The 20114-nt window shown below is 33.7% G+C and overlaps 1 protein-coding gene across 4 annotated transcripts; it reads right to left on the bottom strand.

Moving 5' to 3' along the window:
- Window positions 1-7093: 7093 nt before the first annotated feature.
- LOC107266867 (serine protease snake) lies at window positions 7094-18170 on the bottom strand. Of its 4 annotated transcripts, none has more exons than XM_015737837.2 (7): window positions 17641-17770; window positions 15925-16218; window positions 10524-10603; window positions 10403-10462; window positions 8619-8887; window positions 7636-7931; window positions 7094-7555 (listed from the first exon to the last, which is right to left on the bottom strand). In XM_015737837.2, exons 3-7 carry the CDS (start codon window positions 10543-10545, stop codon window positions 7258-7260), a joined length of 945 nt encoding a protein of 314 aa, XP_015593323.1. In that variant the 5' UTR covers window positions 10546-10603; window positions 15925-16218; window positions 17641-17770; the 3' UTR covers window positions 7094-7257. The 4 variants fall into 4 exon arrangements, with proteins under 4 accessions (XP_015593323.1, XP_024939891.1, XP_015593320.1 ...); XM_025084123.1 differs by having other exon boundaries at window positions 15925-16101; window positions 17641-17761; XM_015737834.2 differs by lacking the exon at window positions 15925-16218 and adding an exon at window positions 17836-18170 and having other exon boundaries at window positions 10403-10603; window positions 17641-17772.
- Window positions 18171-20114: the final 1944 nt, after the last annotated feature.

The following is a 20114-nucleotide window of genomic DNA, read 5'->3' as shown; positions in this document are numbered from 1 at the left end:
AATTAAAATGATGGGCCAGTGCTAGATCATATAATAGGCAAACATGCAGTGACTTATGTACTTGGCCTCAATAATGTGATATCAATACTTTTTATTAGAGGAATACACAGCACTCCTGTACTTGGTGTAGTTTTTTACACGTAAGTGTTTTTTGGGGGATATCACGAGTTTTTGTTGTTCAACGGGGCATAGAAGCTCTAAGCACTGAAATCTACATTTTCATAGATATAAAATGTAAATGAATTATGATGTCGCTAATCAGAAAAATATATTGTGTCGTCGAAAATGTTGAATAGCATATAAATATAATTTGTAAGTCCCTTTTTTTTAGAAATGCATAAAGATATATACAAATTCTTAAAGAAAATGTAATCTTCAGTGCATATAAGCGTCGTTAATGGTGTCCAGCTTGTTGAAGCCGTGTGGTAAACGTAAGAGAGGAAAGTGTGCTGGATTATTTACGTACCTCAGGCCGTGCGAAGAACAGAGAGGATACTATTGTTTGAGCGAAGCGCCAAAGCGTCGCTCGTTGCACACTTTTCTGGGCACTCTAGACTTCTACGTCCGACACCCTGGACTTCCACATCCAATACCTGGACACAGGAAACTACGAAGCGGAATACCTGGACACCCTGGACTTCCACATCCAACACCTGGACACAGGAAACTACGGAGCGGAACCCCTGAACATCCTGGAAAAGATGCCTAGATGCAGGAAATTACGGAGCGGTACACCTGGACACCCTGGACTTCCACATCCAGTACCTAGATACAAGAAACTACGGAGCGGAATACCTGGATACCCTGGATTTCCACGCCCGGCACCTAGATACAGGAAAGTACGGAGCGGAATACCTGGACACCCTGGACTTCCACCTCCAACACCTGGACACAGGAAACTACGAAGCGGAATGCCTGGACACCCTGGACTTCCACATGCAACACCTGGACACAGGAAACTACGAAGCGGAATGCCTGGACACCCTGGACTTCCACATGCAACACCTGGACACAGGAAACTACGGAGCGGAACCCCTGAACATCCTGGAAAAGATGCCTAGATGCAGGAAATTACGGAGCGGTACACCTGGACACCCTGGACTTCCACACCCAACACCTGGACACAGGAAACTACGAAGCGGAATGTTCCACATCCAGTACCTAGATACAAGAAACTACGGAGCGGAATACCTGGATACCCTGGATTTCCACGCCCGGCACCTAGATACAGGAAAGTGTTAGAGGAATTCACAGCAATCCTGTACTTGGCGTAGTTTTTTACACGTAAGTGTTTTTTGGGGGATAAGGAGTTGACTCGAGTAAAGAGTCTCGGCGCGCTGCGCCCTGTACAGCCGGTTGCCTGTACTTGGCGCGAGACTCGACCGAGTCTCTTGATCCAGCGTGAGGGAGGTCTCCCTCTTCTTATTCCTGACGTTCAGTTACGCGAGGGTAGGTCAAAGTTACTCTCGACCTACAGGCAGAATGAAAAGTAGAGTTGCGCGCCTCCCATTACTTCTCACCTTACTGTATTTGTTTCTTTATTGCATAAATTATTTGATATTAATTTTCTTGTTTTAACTGCCTTATCGCATAAACAATAAAATATTTAAACGTTTTATGGAATACAAAAAAATAAATGATTTCCCACAAAAAATCATTTTAAAAAATAGTACGAAAGAAAAGAAATGGCTAACGAGTAATAGAAAAAATGATGGCCCATTGCTTTCTCTATTAATTATATTTTCTTGGTCTTTATTAACATGAAATTTTGAGTTTATGCACTGAATCAAGGATTTACAGGACTCAATAAAAAAATGGTTGTCGGAATATATTGTAACCTATATCGCGGCACGATGAGGTTCTCCAGATTGTTTGAGTTAAATGGCTTCAAACCAGATTTAATCATGAGGATATAAGTCACAGACGGAGCGACAAATGATAAAAGTTAAATTTTCTTTTATAATTTAAAGGTAAAGAGAGTTATACCGTTCTACACGGTGTATAAAAACATGACTGTCGGAACAATCTAAGGACGATGGTAGTTAGTTGTTAGTATGAAGCACGACTGAGCTATAATAGCCACTTTATTCCCTGAAAAGCAGGACTAAAGTAGCATTTTATTCCCGCACATTTGGTTTTCCCGCAAATTTACTTTATTCCCGCATTTTGCGGGAATAATGAACTTTATTCCCGCAAAATTTTGAATTTTTTTTTAATTTTGAAAATTTTGAAAATTTTTGAAAGTTTTGAAAAGGTGAACAATTTTTAAATTTTGAATTTTTTGATTATTTGAAAAAACGTATATTTCCATCATAATGACAGTGGCTGAGTAAGTCCCACTTTTCAAGAAATAAAGTGGCTACATAGTTTAGTCGTGAATAAAGCACTATATGTAACACGAGAGTAAAGTCGGTTATTCCCTCGGGTGATTTACTGCCCGAGCGAAGCTCAAACTCTCACCCGCGGGAATAATCAACGACTTTACTCCCTTGTTGCATAATGTACTATTTAGAAAAAATGATGCGGTACAACGATTGATTGGCACGCAGAAAGTATAAATCATTTATACCAATTATTGGTAGTAGATATTTCTAAAGTTGCCAATGGCATTATCACGTTACAGTGACATATTCTTAACACATTACGGATGGATGACGAGGTATCTCGCCTTTTGTATTCCACCGTTATAGAGATTGATGACGAGATCCCTCGTATTTACTGTTTGTTTAAAAATGTAGCTGGCTACTGGGTATAGTTAGCAATAAAATGTGTGGATTGCAATGGATTAGAATCATTTTGATCATTAAGTCCCAACTTCAAGATCCTTTGATGTACGTTTTTGAAAATTATTTCATTTCAAGCTATGTAAAATTCGAATAAGATTTTCCGTATTTTTGTTGAGATAACTTAAATTGAAGTTTCCATTTTCAGTATAAAGATATACTGTATATGTGAATATGAACAAATTTAAAGTTCAATATTTTTTTTCATTTTTATACTGTAAGTTTTCATGATTTTTCTTATCGAAACTTAACTTCCCTATATTTTAAGTAATTATTTTTCAACGTAAAATCTTGGACATGTTTTGAAATATAGTCAAGTCCGAACATGGTCGGTGGTCGGGATCGACAAGTGACGAGTCAGGCGCGCGCAGAAGCTCAAACCAACGGCCAGTCTGAGCCAGATAACAGTGTGGAGGCAGAGGATAAAAATCGCCTCGCGTGGGCTCATCTTATGGATCAGTATATAGATAAAGTTGTGACGATTAAATAATATATATAAAAAATGACAAAATATTTTTAGACTTTTATTATCATTTATAATATATTAACAGTCGTTTTGTAACGCTTTCGATAAAATTATCAGTAAAGCAATAAAACAAAACATATATATTCCTTATATTTAATTCGAGATCAAATTAACTGTGTAATTCTATAGCACACTCCTTACCACGGTTCTTTATAAAAATAATTTTTGCAGCCATAAATACATATTACATTACTTTTAAAATAATAATGTTCAAAGGCTTAAAAAAACTCGACGTACATATTATCGTATTCGCTTTCCACGATATACTTAAATGTTTCAACTTTCTATAAAAGTTATCATTACTATGTAACTGTAAATAATTGAATTAAACCCTAAATATAGGACAATGTAACCGATAACAATTGAAAATATACGTTTTCCTTCTGCACTTGAGGTGGAGAGAAAATCGAATGAAGTAGCACCTAAAGAATGAGAACTATTTGTTTATCATAAAAATTCCTTGATTCAAAATGTACGCTGCTCCAAAATTTATTAACTTCCAAACTGATTACATGCTCTGTTTGCTCTTTATAGCCATGAACAGAAAAGCAGTGAGAGAAATTAAAAGAAATTCATAAATAATAAATTAACAATTTATGATTAAATAAAGATTTATTTATTAATTATTAAGTTTCAAGAAAAGCTTCCTACGTATGCAAATAATACGAACAAACATAATGTTACATGTAACATGCATGTTAATAATTAGTTGATTATAACGTGAAGCATTATCCTTGCTGATATTCTATACACTAATGTCTAACAGCTAAAATACTTAAAAAAATTTTTACTATTTTAATCTTATTTCGTAAAAGAGTTCTCTGAATCTAATTTCGCGGGTCGATCAAACGTATTCAAATACACAACAAAAAATTCCACGCTAGGGATTTTTTAATTACTTTATCCGTAGAGGATAGTGACCAAACATGGAATAGTATCCATAGTATGGAATACCACTGTTTCTCTTAAACAATCAATTCAAAACGAAATATGCTACCATCTTCTATCTCAATCACTCACTTTAGAGTAGAAACAGCAAGAGTGTTTTGTTTTGTCCGTGCCAACAAAATTTTCAAGGTATGTACAAAATAAGTGTTTTTCGTTAGCTAATTTACAAGCATGCCGTTATTATACATTTAGCGTGTTGTATTGATGTTTGTTTTCATAATTTTGATACGTTCTATTGCGTAGCTATTGTTATTTGTAAAACACGACGACAAGTTTGAGCCTGTCTAAAATTCCAAATATGGACAGTCAATGGGTGCTTAATTATGGAATATGGAATTATGGAATACAGTGAGCTAATGTCATAATATGACAACAAGCTCCTGAATCAGCAGACGCTGAATGTATGTTCTGTCAGAGACTGTTTTCTGAAGATACTCAAAGAGAAACATGGATCAAATGTTTAATGTGTGGGCTCTGGGCACATAATGACTACGCTGGTCTAGAGATTGAGATTTGGGTTTGTGATATCTGCAAGTAGAATAAGTTAATTTTAACCGAATAAGATACTTTTCTTTTTGACTAAAGTCTCAAGATCTCTTATAAAGAGACGTTAATGTTTTTGTTGATTTTTTTTTAAGAAACTCTCATTTCCATATTCCATATTTAGGTATCTATTCCATAAATAGCTACTGTTCTGTTACTTGGATTTTTAAATAAAAAAATATGTTGATTAATATTAAAACACAAGACTATGACTAATTGTAAGATTGGCCAAAATGTATGACTGACTGTGTTTATAATTAATAGCGTTTAATTCATAATAGTGTTTTTTATGCCACAAAAACAAAATGGTATTTCATATTTGGTCACTTTCCTTTATTTGTGGTAAGGTGTGGGACGCAGTTACCCTCACTATCTGGCAACATTGCGCCTTACCATGCCACGTAAGATCAGAAAACGGATAATAGTAGGGGTTGGTTGTTGTCAGAGAAGATATCATTCGCGAGCACTCCATGTTCGAGATGATACATATTGTAGCTGTTTAACCCACGAATCCTTATTATGATTATAATGATAATGTTCGAACCACCTACCTTAAGGGGAGCATACTATTTAGAATTTTCAAAAAATCGATTTTTGTTTTCATATTTCGAAATTATAATATATTAAGAATGTACTGGAAAAAGAACAAATCGAAATATTAAATATTTATGGAGTTATTGCACATAGTCGAGATCGCCGGGGTCGGCATACCGTATACTAGCGAGTCAGGTAACCGGAGCGCTTGGGGTGGAACAACGTTTCTTTCACAATATCTTTGTATAATTCTTTGAAGACCTTACTCCATTACTTGGCGACGAGATTAAACATCATCTCCTACCAATTTATGAAGATGATTTACTAGAAAGATGCTTGGGTGGCCATACCCAGAATGCCAATGAAAGTTTCAACGCGACAGTTTGCCGATTATCCCCAAAGCACCTGCATTCTGGGTTAAAAATCATTGCAATCTCAGCCTATATTGCTGCTGGGATATTTAATGAAGGCTACACCTCCATTCTTAGAATTATGAATAATTTAGATATAATTGTTGGCACCTACTCGAAAGTTTTCACCGAAAACACCGATGAGGCGCGAGTAGCGAGGCAGACCAAGATGAGCCTTTCTGAAACTAAAGCAGCTCGTATAGCTAGAAAACAGCAACAAATAGAAGATAATCAGCTTTTCGAAGAGGCTGAAGGATTATTATATGCGTCTGGAATCGCTGATTTATCGGTAAGTCACTAAAACTAATAGTTTCATCGTACTGAAACTTTAAACGCGATTATCTCGAAACTACATTTTCAAAAACTGCTCGTGTTGTAACTCAAAAAGTTGTTGGCCGATCTGGCTGAATTTATGGGAGGTGATTCTCTATAATATTTTCGGAAGGACAAAGTGAAGTTTTAAAGATATCGCGTAAATAAAATATTTTTTGGGATAAAAACTGTCGAAAAAATGGTCGAAAATTCGAACATTTTTTCAACAGCCTACCAAATTTTTAATTTTATACTTTTTCATTGCTTTTTAGGTTAGTCCTTCCCCTTTACATGTCAGTAATCGAAAAATAATTGTTTTTTTGGTTTCAGATCACTACAAAGAACGTGAAAACTGCAGCACTTTTCGGTGTCACGCAAAACACGCCTGGCCAAATAAGACACAGAGCCGCCATTTTCTTTCATAACAAAAAAAAATTTTTTCTATGCTTTAAAGATGAAATAAAATGATACCACAATTTCAAAATGATGCGATTATTTTATCACCTTCAAAAAAATTCATGAAAAATGCCTCATTTTCGGCCGTCTAAATAGTATGCTCCCCTTAAGACAAACTTTATTCCAAATTTCTTTCCCAGTCGATTATTATATGATTATTATTTCGCTTTTGAACTATTGTTAATTTTTGGAACAGACGATGCATTTATCAATAAGATAAGATATATTTAGAAGACTATTAAATAAAACCACTGGGAGCCTGTTTTGAATAATAATAGGTATGTTCATTCTAGCCATTTACGTACTCTGGAGAACTATAAGTGTGTTCAAAAATGAGCCAAAAATACTGAGAGCATCGTTATTTCTCTGTTTATTCAATGTATTTTATTGAGACAAAATGATGCCTCCAATACTTTCAATTCATTTTTAAACACATCTATAGTGCTCCGGAGCATATAAAAATGCTAGAACGAACAGACGTAATGGCCCAATAATTGTATACTTCACGTGAGCAATAAAATACAAAAATCTGCTTTAGTAGTAATATTGACGCTTTCTGAACACAGATTTTTGCACAGACATTTATCTACAGTAAAAGTATCACATTTCAAAGCACTTTATTCATCTTGGCATTGTATGCAACAACAGGCTTTTACTATTTTGGAATTTGATCCCCATAGAGGGACCGCAAAACTTCCAAAAGCAAAAGTAAGTTATGAAAAATATTACTGTCACTCCTTGGTGATTAAACTACATCAGTATCATTAGACCAGACTGTTTTTTCGATCCAGTCCAAGTAGGAGTGAACGGAAATATAAACTCCTGGAGAAGGTCCACCACACGACTGTCCAAACGATGTCACACCCACGAGCGTTAGATTATTTTCGGATTTTATAAGAAGAGGTCCACCACTATCTCCCTGACAGGTATCAGCTCCTCTTGTTATATTTTTATCAATGGCGCATATCATATGGTTGTCCAGACCACTTGGTATCCACCTATGATCGGTATACGCTTTGGAACATTCGTCGTTTCCTACAAAACTGTAATTGAAAGACGAGCAATGAATATAGTAGTATCAAAATAATAGAATTTTTTGTTGACATATAATAAGCCAGCTGACCGTAATTCCTCAGCTTTCAATAATTTAGTTGATCCGTCCCCATAGACACTGGTTGCACCCCAACCAGTTACTGTCAGCGTATCATTTTTAGATAAATTCATCTCTGTCAGTGATTTCATTTGAATGCATATTGGTTGGACGAGGAACGACCTGTAGACTTTCTTCTCCAGTTTGAGGATAGCAATGTCGTGGTAATATGTGCTAAGATTGTATTCTGGATGTATGATGATTTTACTAATTGGAATTTCTAAAGGGTCTGGAATAACTGTTCCGAGATCATCATTACCCAGCCTTACCTGTAATTATTATGTAAATATGACATGGCTGTTTCATAACGCGTTACATGCAAAGTAACGATTCTCTATACTAATAAATCAGATTGTAATTGATTCTCAATTCTATTATTGATTCCATACCGGCATATTTTATTTATTATACAGTATATCTTATACTTTCTGATGCAGATGGAGAAATAATTTATAATTATTGAAATTAAATAACTGTGTTGACGTTGCCTTATACATATATTTTATTTATCTTGAGATACACCCAGAGCTCACTTTACGTTGCTTCAATTTTGTTTTATTCAGAATTTGTGCAAAATAGCTCCTCATAAATTATAATTGATGTCGTGTAATTTTGTTGTTGCGGCTAATTGACACTTATACATATACAACAATAATAAAATTTGTTTCTGTTCATTTCAATTCTGTATTTTACTTCATAATTTTTTATGTTAAATGGGGTTATATTCAGTATTTTCTAAACTTTACATATTAAAAGTAGTAATACCGATTAACGATCTTTCATATTTCAATGGAAATTATATTTCGATCGGTGTCGTTTAGTACAGTAATATTTTGCAAAAACGCTGCCTCGACGCAAAGTGGAGTCCTGATGTCATAACACTATAGCTTTTGAGTACTTGAAGCACCAGTTCTTTAAGTCTTGTTATAGAAAGCATGGATAAAAAAAAGACTTACCAAGACAGGTACTCGACTTTGTATATTGCTGACACAATGCGCCGCAGTCAATACGTGCTGCAATGATATCAAGGTTCCACCACATAAATATTTGATAACTTCGACATTTTTTTCATTGGTGTCCCTGTATCCTAAAGCAGCCATATATGGAAATTCACCGAAACGGACGTTAACGCCAACCAAAATGCCCCATCTTCTCGGACCGCTTGCTACATTATCTCCGTCGTTTGCAGTTTTTGACCCAACTTCATTTTTGTATCTGACACAAGCTATAGTACAACGATACAATTTTTATATTAAAATATTAAATAATTTATTCCTTTTTTAGGTTAACAAATTTTTTTTTAAATAGAAAACAAAGGAAGTAGTATACATTTTTTAACGTTGCTCGACATCATTTCTTCATTAAAATGCTATTTTTATAAAAACTGTACAATGTTATTACCAAGCGTGGTTAAACCGTCTATTTGATTAGTGAAAGTGAAATAGACCCATATGTTTCTACATAGGAACTAAGAACAATTTGACAACAATAGGACCGTTTAATATACAATAATTTACTTTTAAAAGTTATAGAAATTGGAAAGAATTAAACTTCTAAAAAATTGTTGCATCTACGGCAATGCGATGAGAATGAAAAGTCCATACAAAGTGACATATTTTATCAGATTTTGAAAACGAGAAAACAATTTCTACGCGTACTTTCTTTCTTGTATGATTACGAAACTCTTTTACGTGGAAAAATAAAGCATAGCAGTTTCTTCTCCACACCATATTTCATTATTTTTATATGGAAGAAAATGAACGAATTTGTTATACGTATATTCTAGTAAACTTTATTTACCGTTTATACTTGATAGGGGAGAGGCGACGAATCTGGCGCACCTAAGGAAAATTCTCAATTATAAAATGAATAACAAATTAATAAACATCTGCACATATTAATGAAGTAACACTTTAGCTAAAGTTTTACATACTTTAAAAATAAATTATATCACTTTAAAATATAATAATCATTGGCTTTGTAAACGATTACATTTCGTCGAAATACACCCCTTACTGCTAATGTGGCAGACAACGTATTTCAAATAGAAAATATGCTTTAAGAGGAATGTTTTTGGATTTCTTGATTGAAACTTACATCAGAAGACATCGACTAACAAAGTGTACGTATATAAATAAATTAACAATAAAATTTAGACAAATTCGGTGATCCGACGAAACACGTCAATAGGTTTATTGCATATTGCTTATTAGGCTAAGTTTGTTGACGAATAGAATATTATAAAAAGTAGCTTCTGGGTAAAACAAACTAATAATTCAATTGAGAAAACAACTCTTATTACCTTTTATAATAATCAAATACGTGCCGATCTGCGCCACATTACATGTACAGGGTTTTCGAATCTATTTATATAATACTGCATATATTACTTAATAATAATAATATTAAAAAATTATACATTTAAAAAAATAAGACATCAAGGATTCTAAAAATTACATTAAAAATGTTGATCTGTGCCAAAACTTACTTTTCATAATAAAATAATTAGAGTACATATGTTAATTATAATTTGTACTGTGTGATAAGTCGATGCATTAATTAATTGAATGAGAATTGCTTAAACGTTCTATGAAATCGTATTACAGGAAAATAAGCGTGCTCCACGTTAGCGAATGCGCTACATTAGACGCCTCTCCCGTATATTTCGTTACACTGCACGTGTTTTAATTTGAGTGTCAACATTATTTTACACTTATACAAATAATTCGTATCTTCTTACCTATATGCGCGGGCCGAGTATTCCAATGTTTCAAAGTTTTCAGTGGACAGCAAACAATTTCTGTAAAATTGAAAAATCCACAACGATCAACAGCATTAGAATACCTTAGACCCTCCCTTACTTCTTTTAGTTTTATAGAACATTCTGGGAGTCTTTTGCAAATACCAAGACGACCGTCATTTAAGGTACAGTTACTTCCTTCTGTAACATCCAAAAATAATCGTGATTAGGATCTCTATCTGCTTCCATCTATTCTTCTATCTATGTATTAGACAATAATTATTGTTTATCTAAATTTGTTTTATTTCAATACGTGAGGTGCCGGTGGGTGATTCGGTGCAATGGGTGAACCGGGGCATGCTAACAAAGAAATTGGAAGTTTGGAAGAAAGTTGAGGTAATAAAAAATTATTCTAGATTGCGCGCGAAGCTTAATCTTTATTATCCACTAAGAAACTCAACGATCTGGAGGAATACTCAGAGAAATAAAATCTTGTGAAAGTACATGAAGGTAACGTCTAGCGATTTCGTATTTAAAATACAAAGATTAAATATTTCGTTTTGAATTATAGTCGCAATCATTCCATGAAAATGTATATCCGTTTCGAAAGAATAGTAATGAATGAAATATATTTTCCTTTTTAAATCAAAACACCCTAATTTTATTGTAGGTATTTTTTTAAGTTTATCTATAGAGCAAAGAAATCAAAACTCGGTACGGCGGGTGTCCAAACGTATTTCATAATAAATTGTGAGTATGTAAATGGAGCAGTAACATACGCAACTGTCAAGCATTTTCAGTTTAGAAGATTCTCATGCGGAAAATTAATTTTTTTTTCAGCAGCGAACGCATCAGATACAATATAGATCATTCATAAATCTTATTTGACAACATATACAAGACCCGACTATGATACAGTAGGTCTACGAGTTCGATGTATTTCTTGACAGTTCATAAGAACAATGAAATTATTAGGAAATCGCACAGTCTTTCAAATAGAGAAATAAAATATATTTCAGTGCAAAATTATGCACATGCATACCTTGTAACAAGAATATTATGCAGAGCCACGTGTGTTTTCCTAAAACTTCATTATTTTAATTCTGTTAGAAAAGCACATTGAAATCGTGAACTGGCTATACATCTATCATGTTTGTAGTGTGGCGAAAGCGTACAACTAGAGTGTTCAGAAATATGCATAAAAGTACCTAGTATAATTTACGCATGCGCAGTATTTTTTCTAATGCTCTAATAAACAGTGCCACATTCGCCACACTGTACAAACACGAAAAGAGGGACTTTTGTGAACGTGTTACAAAAAAGATATACCTTACCACATCAGTTTATCAAGATTAAAAGTAAAAGGACTTATGTATGCTGAAAATCTTATGTTTATATTCTTATTATACAGAGAAAAAACGGTTTGAAAAACGCAGTACTACTCATATACCTGCACCGTTGCCAATATTTTCGAAAAGGCGGCGTAGCTCGGTGGCAGCGCGCCTGACTATCACCCGAGCGGCTAGGGTTCGATTCTCCCATCACACGTGTATTTCCTTATATTAATTCTTTTTTTGGAACGCTATTATTTTTTATTATCAGACACTGGTTTTACCCGACAAGCCATGTTTATCTATTAACAATTTTGTCAATTTACGTACGAAATGAGTGCATTGGAACACTATTATTTTTCATTATCAGACACTGGTTATTAGAAAAGGTTATGAAGATTAAAAGCTTATTGTTAGGTGTACATATGTTTTTTATTATTCGCTATCACTACTGGCTTCTGTATAGCCTTTACATTTATTTAGATGGTATGTATCATAAAAGCATGCAAAACATAAATTATGTTCACACCATGCACATTTTATGAATACAACTTTTTGTTCGTTGCAATGGCAATGTTCTTTTGATATTGACAGAGGAAAGTTAATTTCGTTCACATTTAAAAACATAGGTCTGTTTTCAGTTAGTTTTGCATTCATAAAAAGTGCATGGTGTGAACATAATTTATGTTTTGCATGCTTTTATGATACATACCATCTAAATAAATGTAAAGGCTATACAGAAGCCAGTAGTGATAGCGAATAATAAAAAACATATGTACACCTAACAATAAGCTTTTAATCTTCATAACCTTTTCTAATAACCAGTGTCTGATAATGAAAAATAATAGTGTTCCAATGCACTCATTTCGTACGTAAATTGACAAAATTGTTAATAGATAAACATGGCTTGTCGGGTAGCAAAAAAAAAAGGATTAATATAAAAAAATATACGCGTGACGGGAGAATCGAACCCTGGCCCGCTCGGGTGGTAGACAAACGCACTGCCACCGAGCTACGCCGCCTTCTCGAAAATATTGGCAACGGTGCAGGTATATGAGTAGTACTGCGTTTTTCAAACCGTTTTTTCTCTGTATAATAAGAATATAAACATAAGATTTTCAGCATACATAAGTCCTTTTACTTTTAATCTTGATAAACTGATGTGGTAAGGTATATCTTTTTTGTAACACGTTCACAAAAGTCCCTCTTTTCGTGTTTGTACAGTGTGGCGAATGTGGCACTGTTTATTAGAGCATTAGAAAAAATACTGCGCATGCGTAAATTATACTAGGTACTTTTATGCATATTTCTGAACACTCTAGTTGTACGCTTTCGCCACACTACAAACATGAAAAGAGAGAGTTTTCATGCATTTGTTACAAATAGTTATTTATGTATCTTGAGCGAACCTCGCTTCTTTTCGTCGCAGTGTGTATCGTAGACGCTCAGGCGAAAACAAGCGAGAGTTTCGCTCAAGTTACGTTAACAATTTTTCTGTGCGAGCGGCCGTATCGGGTGATCCTTTCTTCTTCTCCATTCTCCTTCTCCCCTCTTACACTCTCCTTCTCCTACATTGCTCCTCTCCGGCGCTGCTGCTGCCGCGTTGCAATGACAAAAGACTTCTCTCCTGCGCTGCAATAACTGCTATTTCGGTGCACTAGATAGAAAACGAACAAACCTAGCGTCTTTGCAGCGCAGGAGCGGGAATCAATGGCTTTACACATTTACCCGACTCTGCACGATGTTCGCCCGATTACGGACGCGAGCGCTGAAAAACTATTATGTGACACGGACAATGTCCAAAAAGCGGACACTTGACCCAAAAAGCCCACTTTTTCGCACTCGTACCAAAAAGTACTACTGCCCTCCTGAAATTAGTGCTAGTCAATTTTTGTCAAGGAGCACCGATTTACCTCCGGCATTCTAATTCATGGAATCGACATCGATTCGACAAGCCTTGAATATTTATATTTATATTTGATCTTGTAAATATACATATTATTAACATCCAGGTGTGTTTCATTCCAGTCTTGTCGTAGCTAAATATTAAAACCGGTTTTAAAAGCACGACTTGTTGACCATGAATACCAGTCAGTTGGATTTGACTTAAGAAAATCTTATCACTGCGGGTATAATAAAATTATTATTAAATTTATTAAATTTATTAAATTATTAAATTATAATATAAAACATTAAAAAATATAATAACTGATACCGTCCAAAATTGCGCAGTGGTTTTTGAGGTTTCATTCATCTTTTGATGTTCAAACTTGCACTATGGAACACGCAGTAGTGTGTAAGTATGGGATCCTCCCTTAATCGACAATTCTCAAAACTCCAAGTCCCGTATCAGAAATCTAGAGGATCCCACTGTACAAAAAAAATCTTCCATATTAGACATAAGGAATCAGTTTTTTGTTAATTTTTAGAAAATTTATACAGACCAGTCCAATCTATTCTAACCCATCACATTCTTTGAGTTTCAAACTGTCCTAGTCTTAACTAGCTATTCACAAACCCATTACAGTATTACGATATTGATGATATTTTTATAAATAATCCACCACGAAGATCAGTTCATAGACAAATATCTATTATTTTATTTATTTAAACAATATCCTCTTTACAAGAACTTAACACTGTTTTTAAATAAAACAGTGACCAGTCAAACGATAACGCGTTATATGATTATCAATACAACTAATTATCCAAAGATATAAAGCTAATTTGATTTTTTTAAGTGGAAGCCAATTCTGTCACTTATTAGAAACGTCTGTGGATCGGTGGGTGAAAGTGAAGATATTATCCTAGTTTTAACCTGCTACACCGCATGATCACCGGTACCATCCCCAATCAGGTAGACCAACCGTAACAACCGTATCTCATATATGTTATATATTTTTTTTTTCATTTCAACAGATCGCGTTTCGCGAGACATTTTTATCACGTAAGAATATCAAATGGTAATTCCGAGGTAAAATTTAGGTTTGTGAATACTTTTCACGTCTATTACGGTGTGCGTATAATTTGGGATACAATTGCCAATGCTTCGATTTGCGTAAAAACACGTCCAAATCCTGTAAATTAATCTTTCACAAGAATATCCAAGGAAACATAAAATAACATTTACATATGGGCAATGTTAAAATGTTTCTACTCAGGGATACAACAGTTACGTACATGAGGTGTTTTCTAACTGTTAAATACTTGAGTAGGATATTTTAACATTGTGGCTTCGTGTTTGCTGGAATACTATAGTTCTATTGACAGATCTCATCTATTCTTCAATTTTTGTATATTTTATATTCGTTCTAAACAAATCCTAGTGCATTTGACATGAATACTCATGATTTCCGGATGGAAGATGCGTCTGTGTTCAGCTTCCTGCCGACATTTCACAAACGTTTCAGTCTGCATCATCAGGGCTAGGAGGCTACGATACTGAAGCTCCCAGTTTTCAAGAAGTTTTACTATATCTACGATTGCTCATGCGGATCAGCGTTTCAGCCGATCGCAAGTTCTGCATTTGACATGATAAAAGTTAATCGATTACGTTTGCATATTCCACAAAGAAATTCCAATCCTTCCACAGATTAGTATTCAACGTATACTAATTTTAATAATTGCTAATTTAATAAAATTCACATGCGTCCAGAATAATGAACCCAAATAAAATTCTATGAAAGTCACAAGTGTCAAGGTTCTCCAGATGTCAAAATGCGAAACAATAGTCGTAATCAAACTATTTACTGAAACGTATACATCTCAGTAATAATTTTATACGGCAATAATGTACTGTAAAAGCTACCATAGACTCTTTAAGTACTACAAATCAAATCTGAAACATCTTAAGTACGTATATTCAATGATGCAACTAGAAATCAAGCCAGGTAGAGAAACTGATACTAAAACTTTTTATATTTCCTTAGCTACCTAGGTAGACAAATGTACGTAAATTTTTACTATAAATATTTAAATAAAATAATTAAACAAAAATCATTAAATACAGCAACGGTCCATGTGTTCTGACTACTCACCTGACAGTATACAATATGTATATGTTAAATTAAATGATAAAATAAAAATGTAAAAACAGTCGTAAATATTAAATGTCATCGTGCTAAATATAAGAGATAATTTTAACTCATGCATAATCTACCATAATAAATGGTAGATATGGTCTAAGTTTACCTCATATCATGATGAACAAGACTTTTTATTAATTCGTCAGATTTACTTCGTATTTGCATTAGTATTCAGTGTAGAAAATAAGGTCCGGATCTGACTAGACCCCGTCTAAAATCAGTCCATGAATTTAATTTTTGTTTTGCCTTTATGTGCCTTTCTAGAGACTTCATTGTTTTCGATCTGTCAATAAAACATATCGAACTTGTGAAGTAACTATAATTCGATAAGCTCGACATCATAGAATGTTCAAAAGTTGTCTTTAAGGCGTCTAGCGTACACCTAAATATACACCAACACCTGGAAAATACGCCATACGATGCACGGATATATATTTCCTTATCATTCTTGAAATCATTTTCACAGTTTACATGTAATTATATAAATAAGATTTTATTGACTATTGTCAGAGAATAAAAAGGTTTCAAATATGCTTGATGAATTGCACTACCATTATCTATATTTACCTTAGCCTGGTTAAAATCAAATTTCAGGAAGAAACTGAAAACATTTTTATTGAAATAGATAGTTGATCTCATAATAATTCATTCCATTAATTATTAAACGTAGGTTATTCGTACTACACGAAAGTGATTCACTCAAAACCTGATTTGGCTTGAACAATTTGTACAATTAATTAAGGTAGTATGATAAATTATGCTAGAAAGTTGACCCTACATTTTTTTTTAAGCCTGATGGAAAGAGCTCAATCAGCTGCATCTACTGGCTCAAAACAAAATTTGTTTACCGTCTAGTTAAAGAGATATTAATTATTGAAGTTGGGAAAAATTAAGGTGGTGGGGAAAAAAACGGTTGTATTTAGTCAGATGTCCTTCATTTTCGCAAAAGTTAGCAAGTTAACCCGTACACTAGAATTTATTTCCAGATAGCTTGATATTCAAGGCATTCACTGTCAAAAATGAACATTATTTACTATGTACTTATTGAGAAATTATTGTTAAACGAAACGTATGCGGCGCATGTCTATATTTTTCGCGTGTTCTCTTCCCCATCTGTAAACGCTGGGAAAAAATGACGGTGCAGATTTGGACTTCAGTAAGCATTATGATTTATTTATCGGAATAATTATTATTTGCTACTATTAAATTCATATTTTTAATATATTTTTTTATTTGTTTTATGAAAGTTTAACAAATTATATATGGCTATTAATTCGACTTCAGCCAAACTCTACCATACTACCTTAAGTGTCAACATTGTAAAAAATAATTGAGTCGTATGCTACTAGAACTTTACAATGTAAAAACTTCCAGTATCTACAGAAATTATGTAAATTTTCAATTATTAACATGAACACTAATATACGTAGCACCCCTTGCAGCATAATATTCAATACGTTTATTATTTATTATTAAATATTCAGATACATGTTAGAAACATAGCTGAAACATATAAATCTACTTGTTAGGTTTCATAAACTTTCCCAAAACGTATCTCAATGTTTTGTGCTATATGGGACTGCCTAATATCATTATTGTATTATAAAAAAGTACAAAAATATCATAGGCTTTTTACGTGGAAAAATGTGAAACATAGAAAACTCTTATATTCCAACTAGTAGAAATCCTTCTAAAAAATATTCTACAATAAACATACTATTGCAGTCTGAGATGAAAGTTATGTTATTTTATATATAATTCCTACATAAAACTGTAAAGTAAGAAGTAATTAGTATCTAAAGCCAAAGTGGATATATCATACCGTAAATATCAATCTCGTAGGATAAACCGTCCACATGTCCGAAAAATAAAAGAATAAGCCAAATTCCCGGTATCATGTCCATTATCTGCTTTCCGACACCTCTTATTAAATTACTGTATTTATTTCTTTGGTCTGAAAAAAATTAATTTAATTTTTCCCTAATATAAAAAGTTTGCTGTTCACTGTGGAACTCACCAAAGGTATAGCGAGAACTGGGAAAACTTCCTCATCTCCTCCGTTAGTCCTCCGATGCTGCATCCACTAACATCTTGATAAGAGTCATTGTGTATGGACTGGACTGCGTAAATATATGAGTGATTATTGTACACATGCGTAATCCACAATACGAGGAAGAATAACGAGTTTCAGGACTTTGTCAGTGCGCAATAAGCACAACAATCCCGTATAATATAGATATGCACATACAGTCGAACCTCGCTAACTCAAACCTCTATAACTCGAAAATCTCTATAAGACTGAGATTCAGTCCGTTCCCTTGCAAAGACCTCCGTAATTCGAAGAATAAACAGAAAATAACTCGCAGTATTTCGAACGTATTACTGTTCATTACTTTATCTCTGTAACTCAAATTCAAAGAAACCTGACCTCTATAAATCAACGGCTATCTCCATAATTCAAAGTTCCAATACTCTGACCTCTACAATTCAAAGCGATTTATGCAGCATCCTAAAAAAATACATGTCACAACCTGCATTCCCTAATTCCGCCTACAAACTAATGCTTGTCAGCAAAATGAATAGTTGATTCCGAATCACAAGTTTTTTCTTCGAAATGACATCCAAAAAATTTTTAGGAAAATACTTTTCATTTTTTGGATACATATTGTATAAATTATATTTATGTATGTATGTAGGTACTACACCTTAAATTAAAGATTGTCTCCGCTACATTTGGCGAATTTTTACGAGCCTCTATGAGTCGAATATGATTTTGGTTAACTTCTATAACTCGAAAACTTCGATAAGACGAAACCTCTTCTACTCAAAGAAATTAGCTTTGCCCCTGAGATACGAGTTAGCGAGGTTCGACTGTACATTTATATATTTATATACGTATATTGATATGAAGATTTTCACGGTTAAGTATACATTGTATGTATGCATATGATCTACTACTGTCATTATTTGGATCTCACATGAAGACGGGGCTCCTAAAAATGACGCCAAAATGTGTATGTACATACACTTTTCGTCGGATCTACATATATGCGCTATATTGATGCCCTAAGTTCAAAATGTTGTGACCTACATTTACGAAATTGTACAGGAAACGAAGAAACATGGACGCCCATATTAGTATTACTATGTATTTTATAGGTATTGTACTAGTTTATAAATTTAAAATATCACATAAAAATAATTTCCAAGTTATGAAGCAATTCTTATTCGTGACTATTATATCCTTGAGTGGGAAATGGTAACATTGCCGATAAGTATCAGTTACTTTGTCTCTGCTGGATTGTATACTGTAGAAATTTTATATATCATTTCTAATAATGTTCAATATGTTTCTTCCAAAAATTTACTGTAATGTGCTACTAATTGTGGTAATTACTACCGCAAATAGCTACAAAACAATTTACTGTTAGAAATATTGTAACCAGCAAATACAATATTGCATACAATTTGTGTCTTACTTGTAATCTCCTATTTATTGTACTTTCATAACGTCAATATAACAATGTTATACATTTACGTTATGAATCTAAATTCCCGCATACACAATATAAAATAGAGTACCTGCATGCCTGGATATTTTACGTAACAAGCACAAAGTAATAGTTATATACATATAGTAATAGTTACCAATATTAGAGTTTTCCATTAAGTAATGTAATAATAAGTGGGATCTAACACTGGACGGACAACTCTACGCGATTAACTTTAGCCGTCGGTAAGTTAGGGCAACAAAATTTATTAATTAAATAAAAAAATATTTTTTATAGTAATTCCAAGTAGTAATTGTAGTTTTGATCTATCCTAACGATATTTAACCTTACATACATAAACCCATCACAGCATTACATTATTGGTCGGACTCGCTCGCTAGTCGACGTTACTTTTATAACTAGAACACCATGAGGATCAGTAGTAATGTAGACAAATGCCTGTTATTGCATTTCTTTAAAAACTCCCTTAATTTGGTTGGAATTACCATAAACAATATTTTTTCATGAGATCTGCAACGAAACTTCAAGTTTCAATATATCGACGGCCAGTAGAAATAAGCTCATTTTAGGCTAATGTCGCGAGCAACTATAACGGATACGTAAATTACGAATGCTTTAAATCAGCGGGCGGAAACAATTGTTTCTTGGGTATCCGCCATATTATATTTTAGTATTTTCTTCAGGAGAAGAATTTTTGTGTTGCAGAGAATTATTGAGAGTTCATTGAAATATAATGCGATTATAAGTTATTTTTTGCTTCCTCATAGAGGAAGCTATGTGACGG

Source organism: Cephus cinctus, unplaced genomic scaffold (assembly GCF_000341935.2).
Source record: "Cephus cinctus unplaced genomic scaffold, Ccin1 Ccin1_scaffold0330, whole genome shotgun sequence".
In the NCBI taxonomy this organism is placed as follows: Eukaryota; Metazoa; Arthropoda; class Insecta; order Hymenoptera; family Cephidae; genus Cephus; species Cephus cinctus.
The sequence above is the reverse complement of the archived record's forward strand: the minus strand, read 5'-3'. Positions and strand labels throughout refer to the sequence as shown.

Bases quoted from the DNA above. Each gene is read 5' to 3' on its own strand.
- LOC107266867 (XM_015737834.2), bottom strand. From the start codon at position 17,722: ATGGACATGATACCGGGAATTTGGCTTATTCTTTTATTTTTCGGACAT. The intron at 10,604-17,640 runs GTATGATATATC...TGGATGTTACAG, and splicing joins CTACGAGATTGATATTTACG to AAGGAAGTAACTGTACCTTA. The intron at 7,932-8,618 runs GTAAGTCTTTTT...TAATAATTACAG, and splicing joins AAAGTCGAGTACCTGTCTTG to GTAAGGCTGGGTAATGATGA.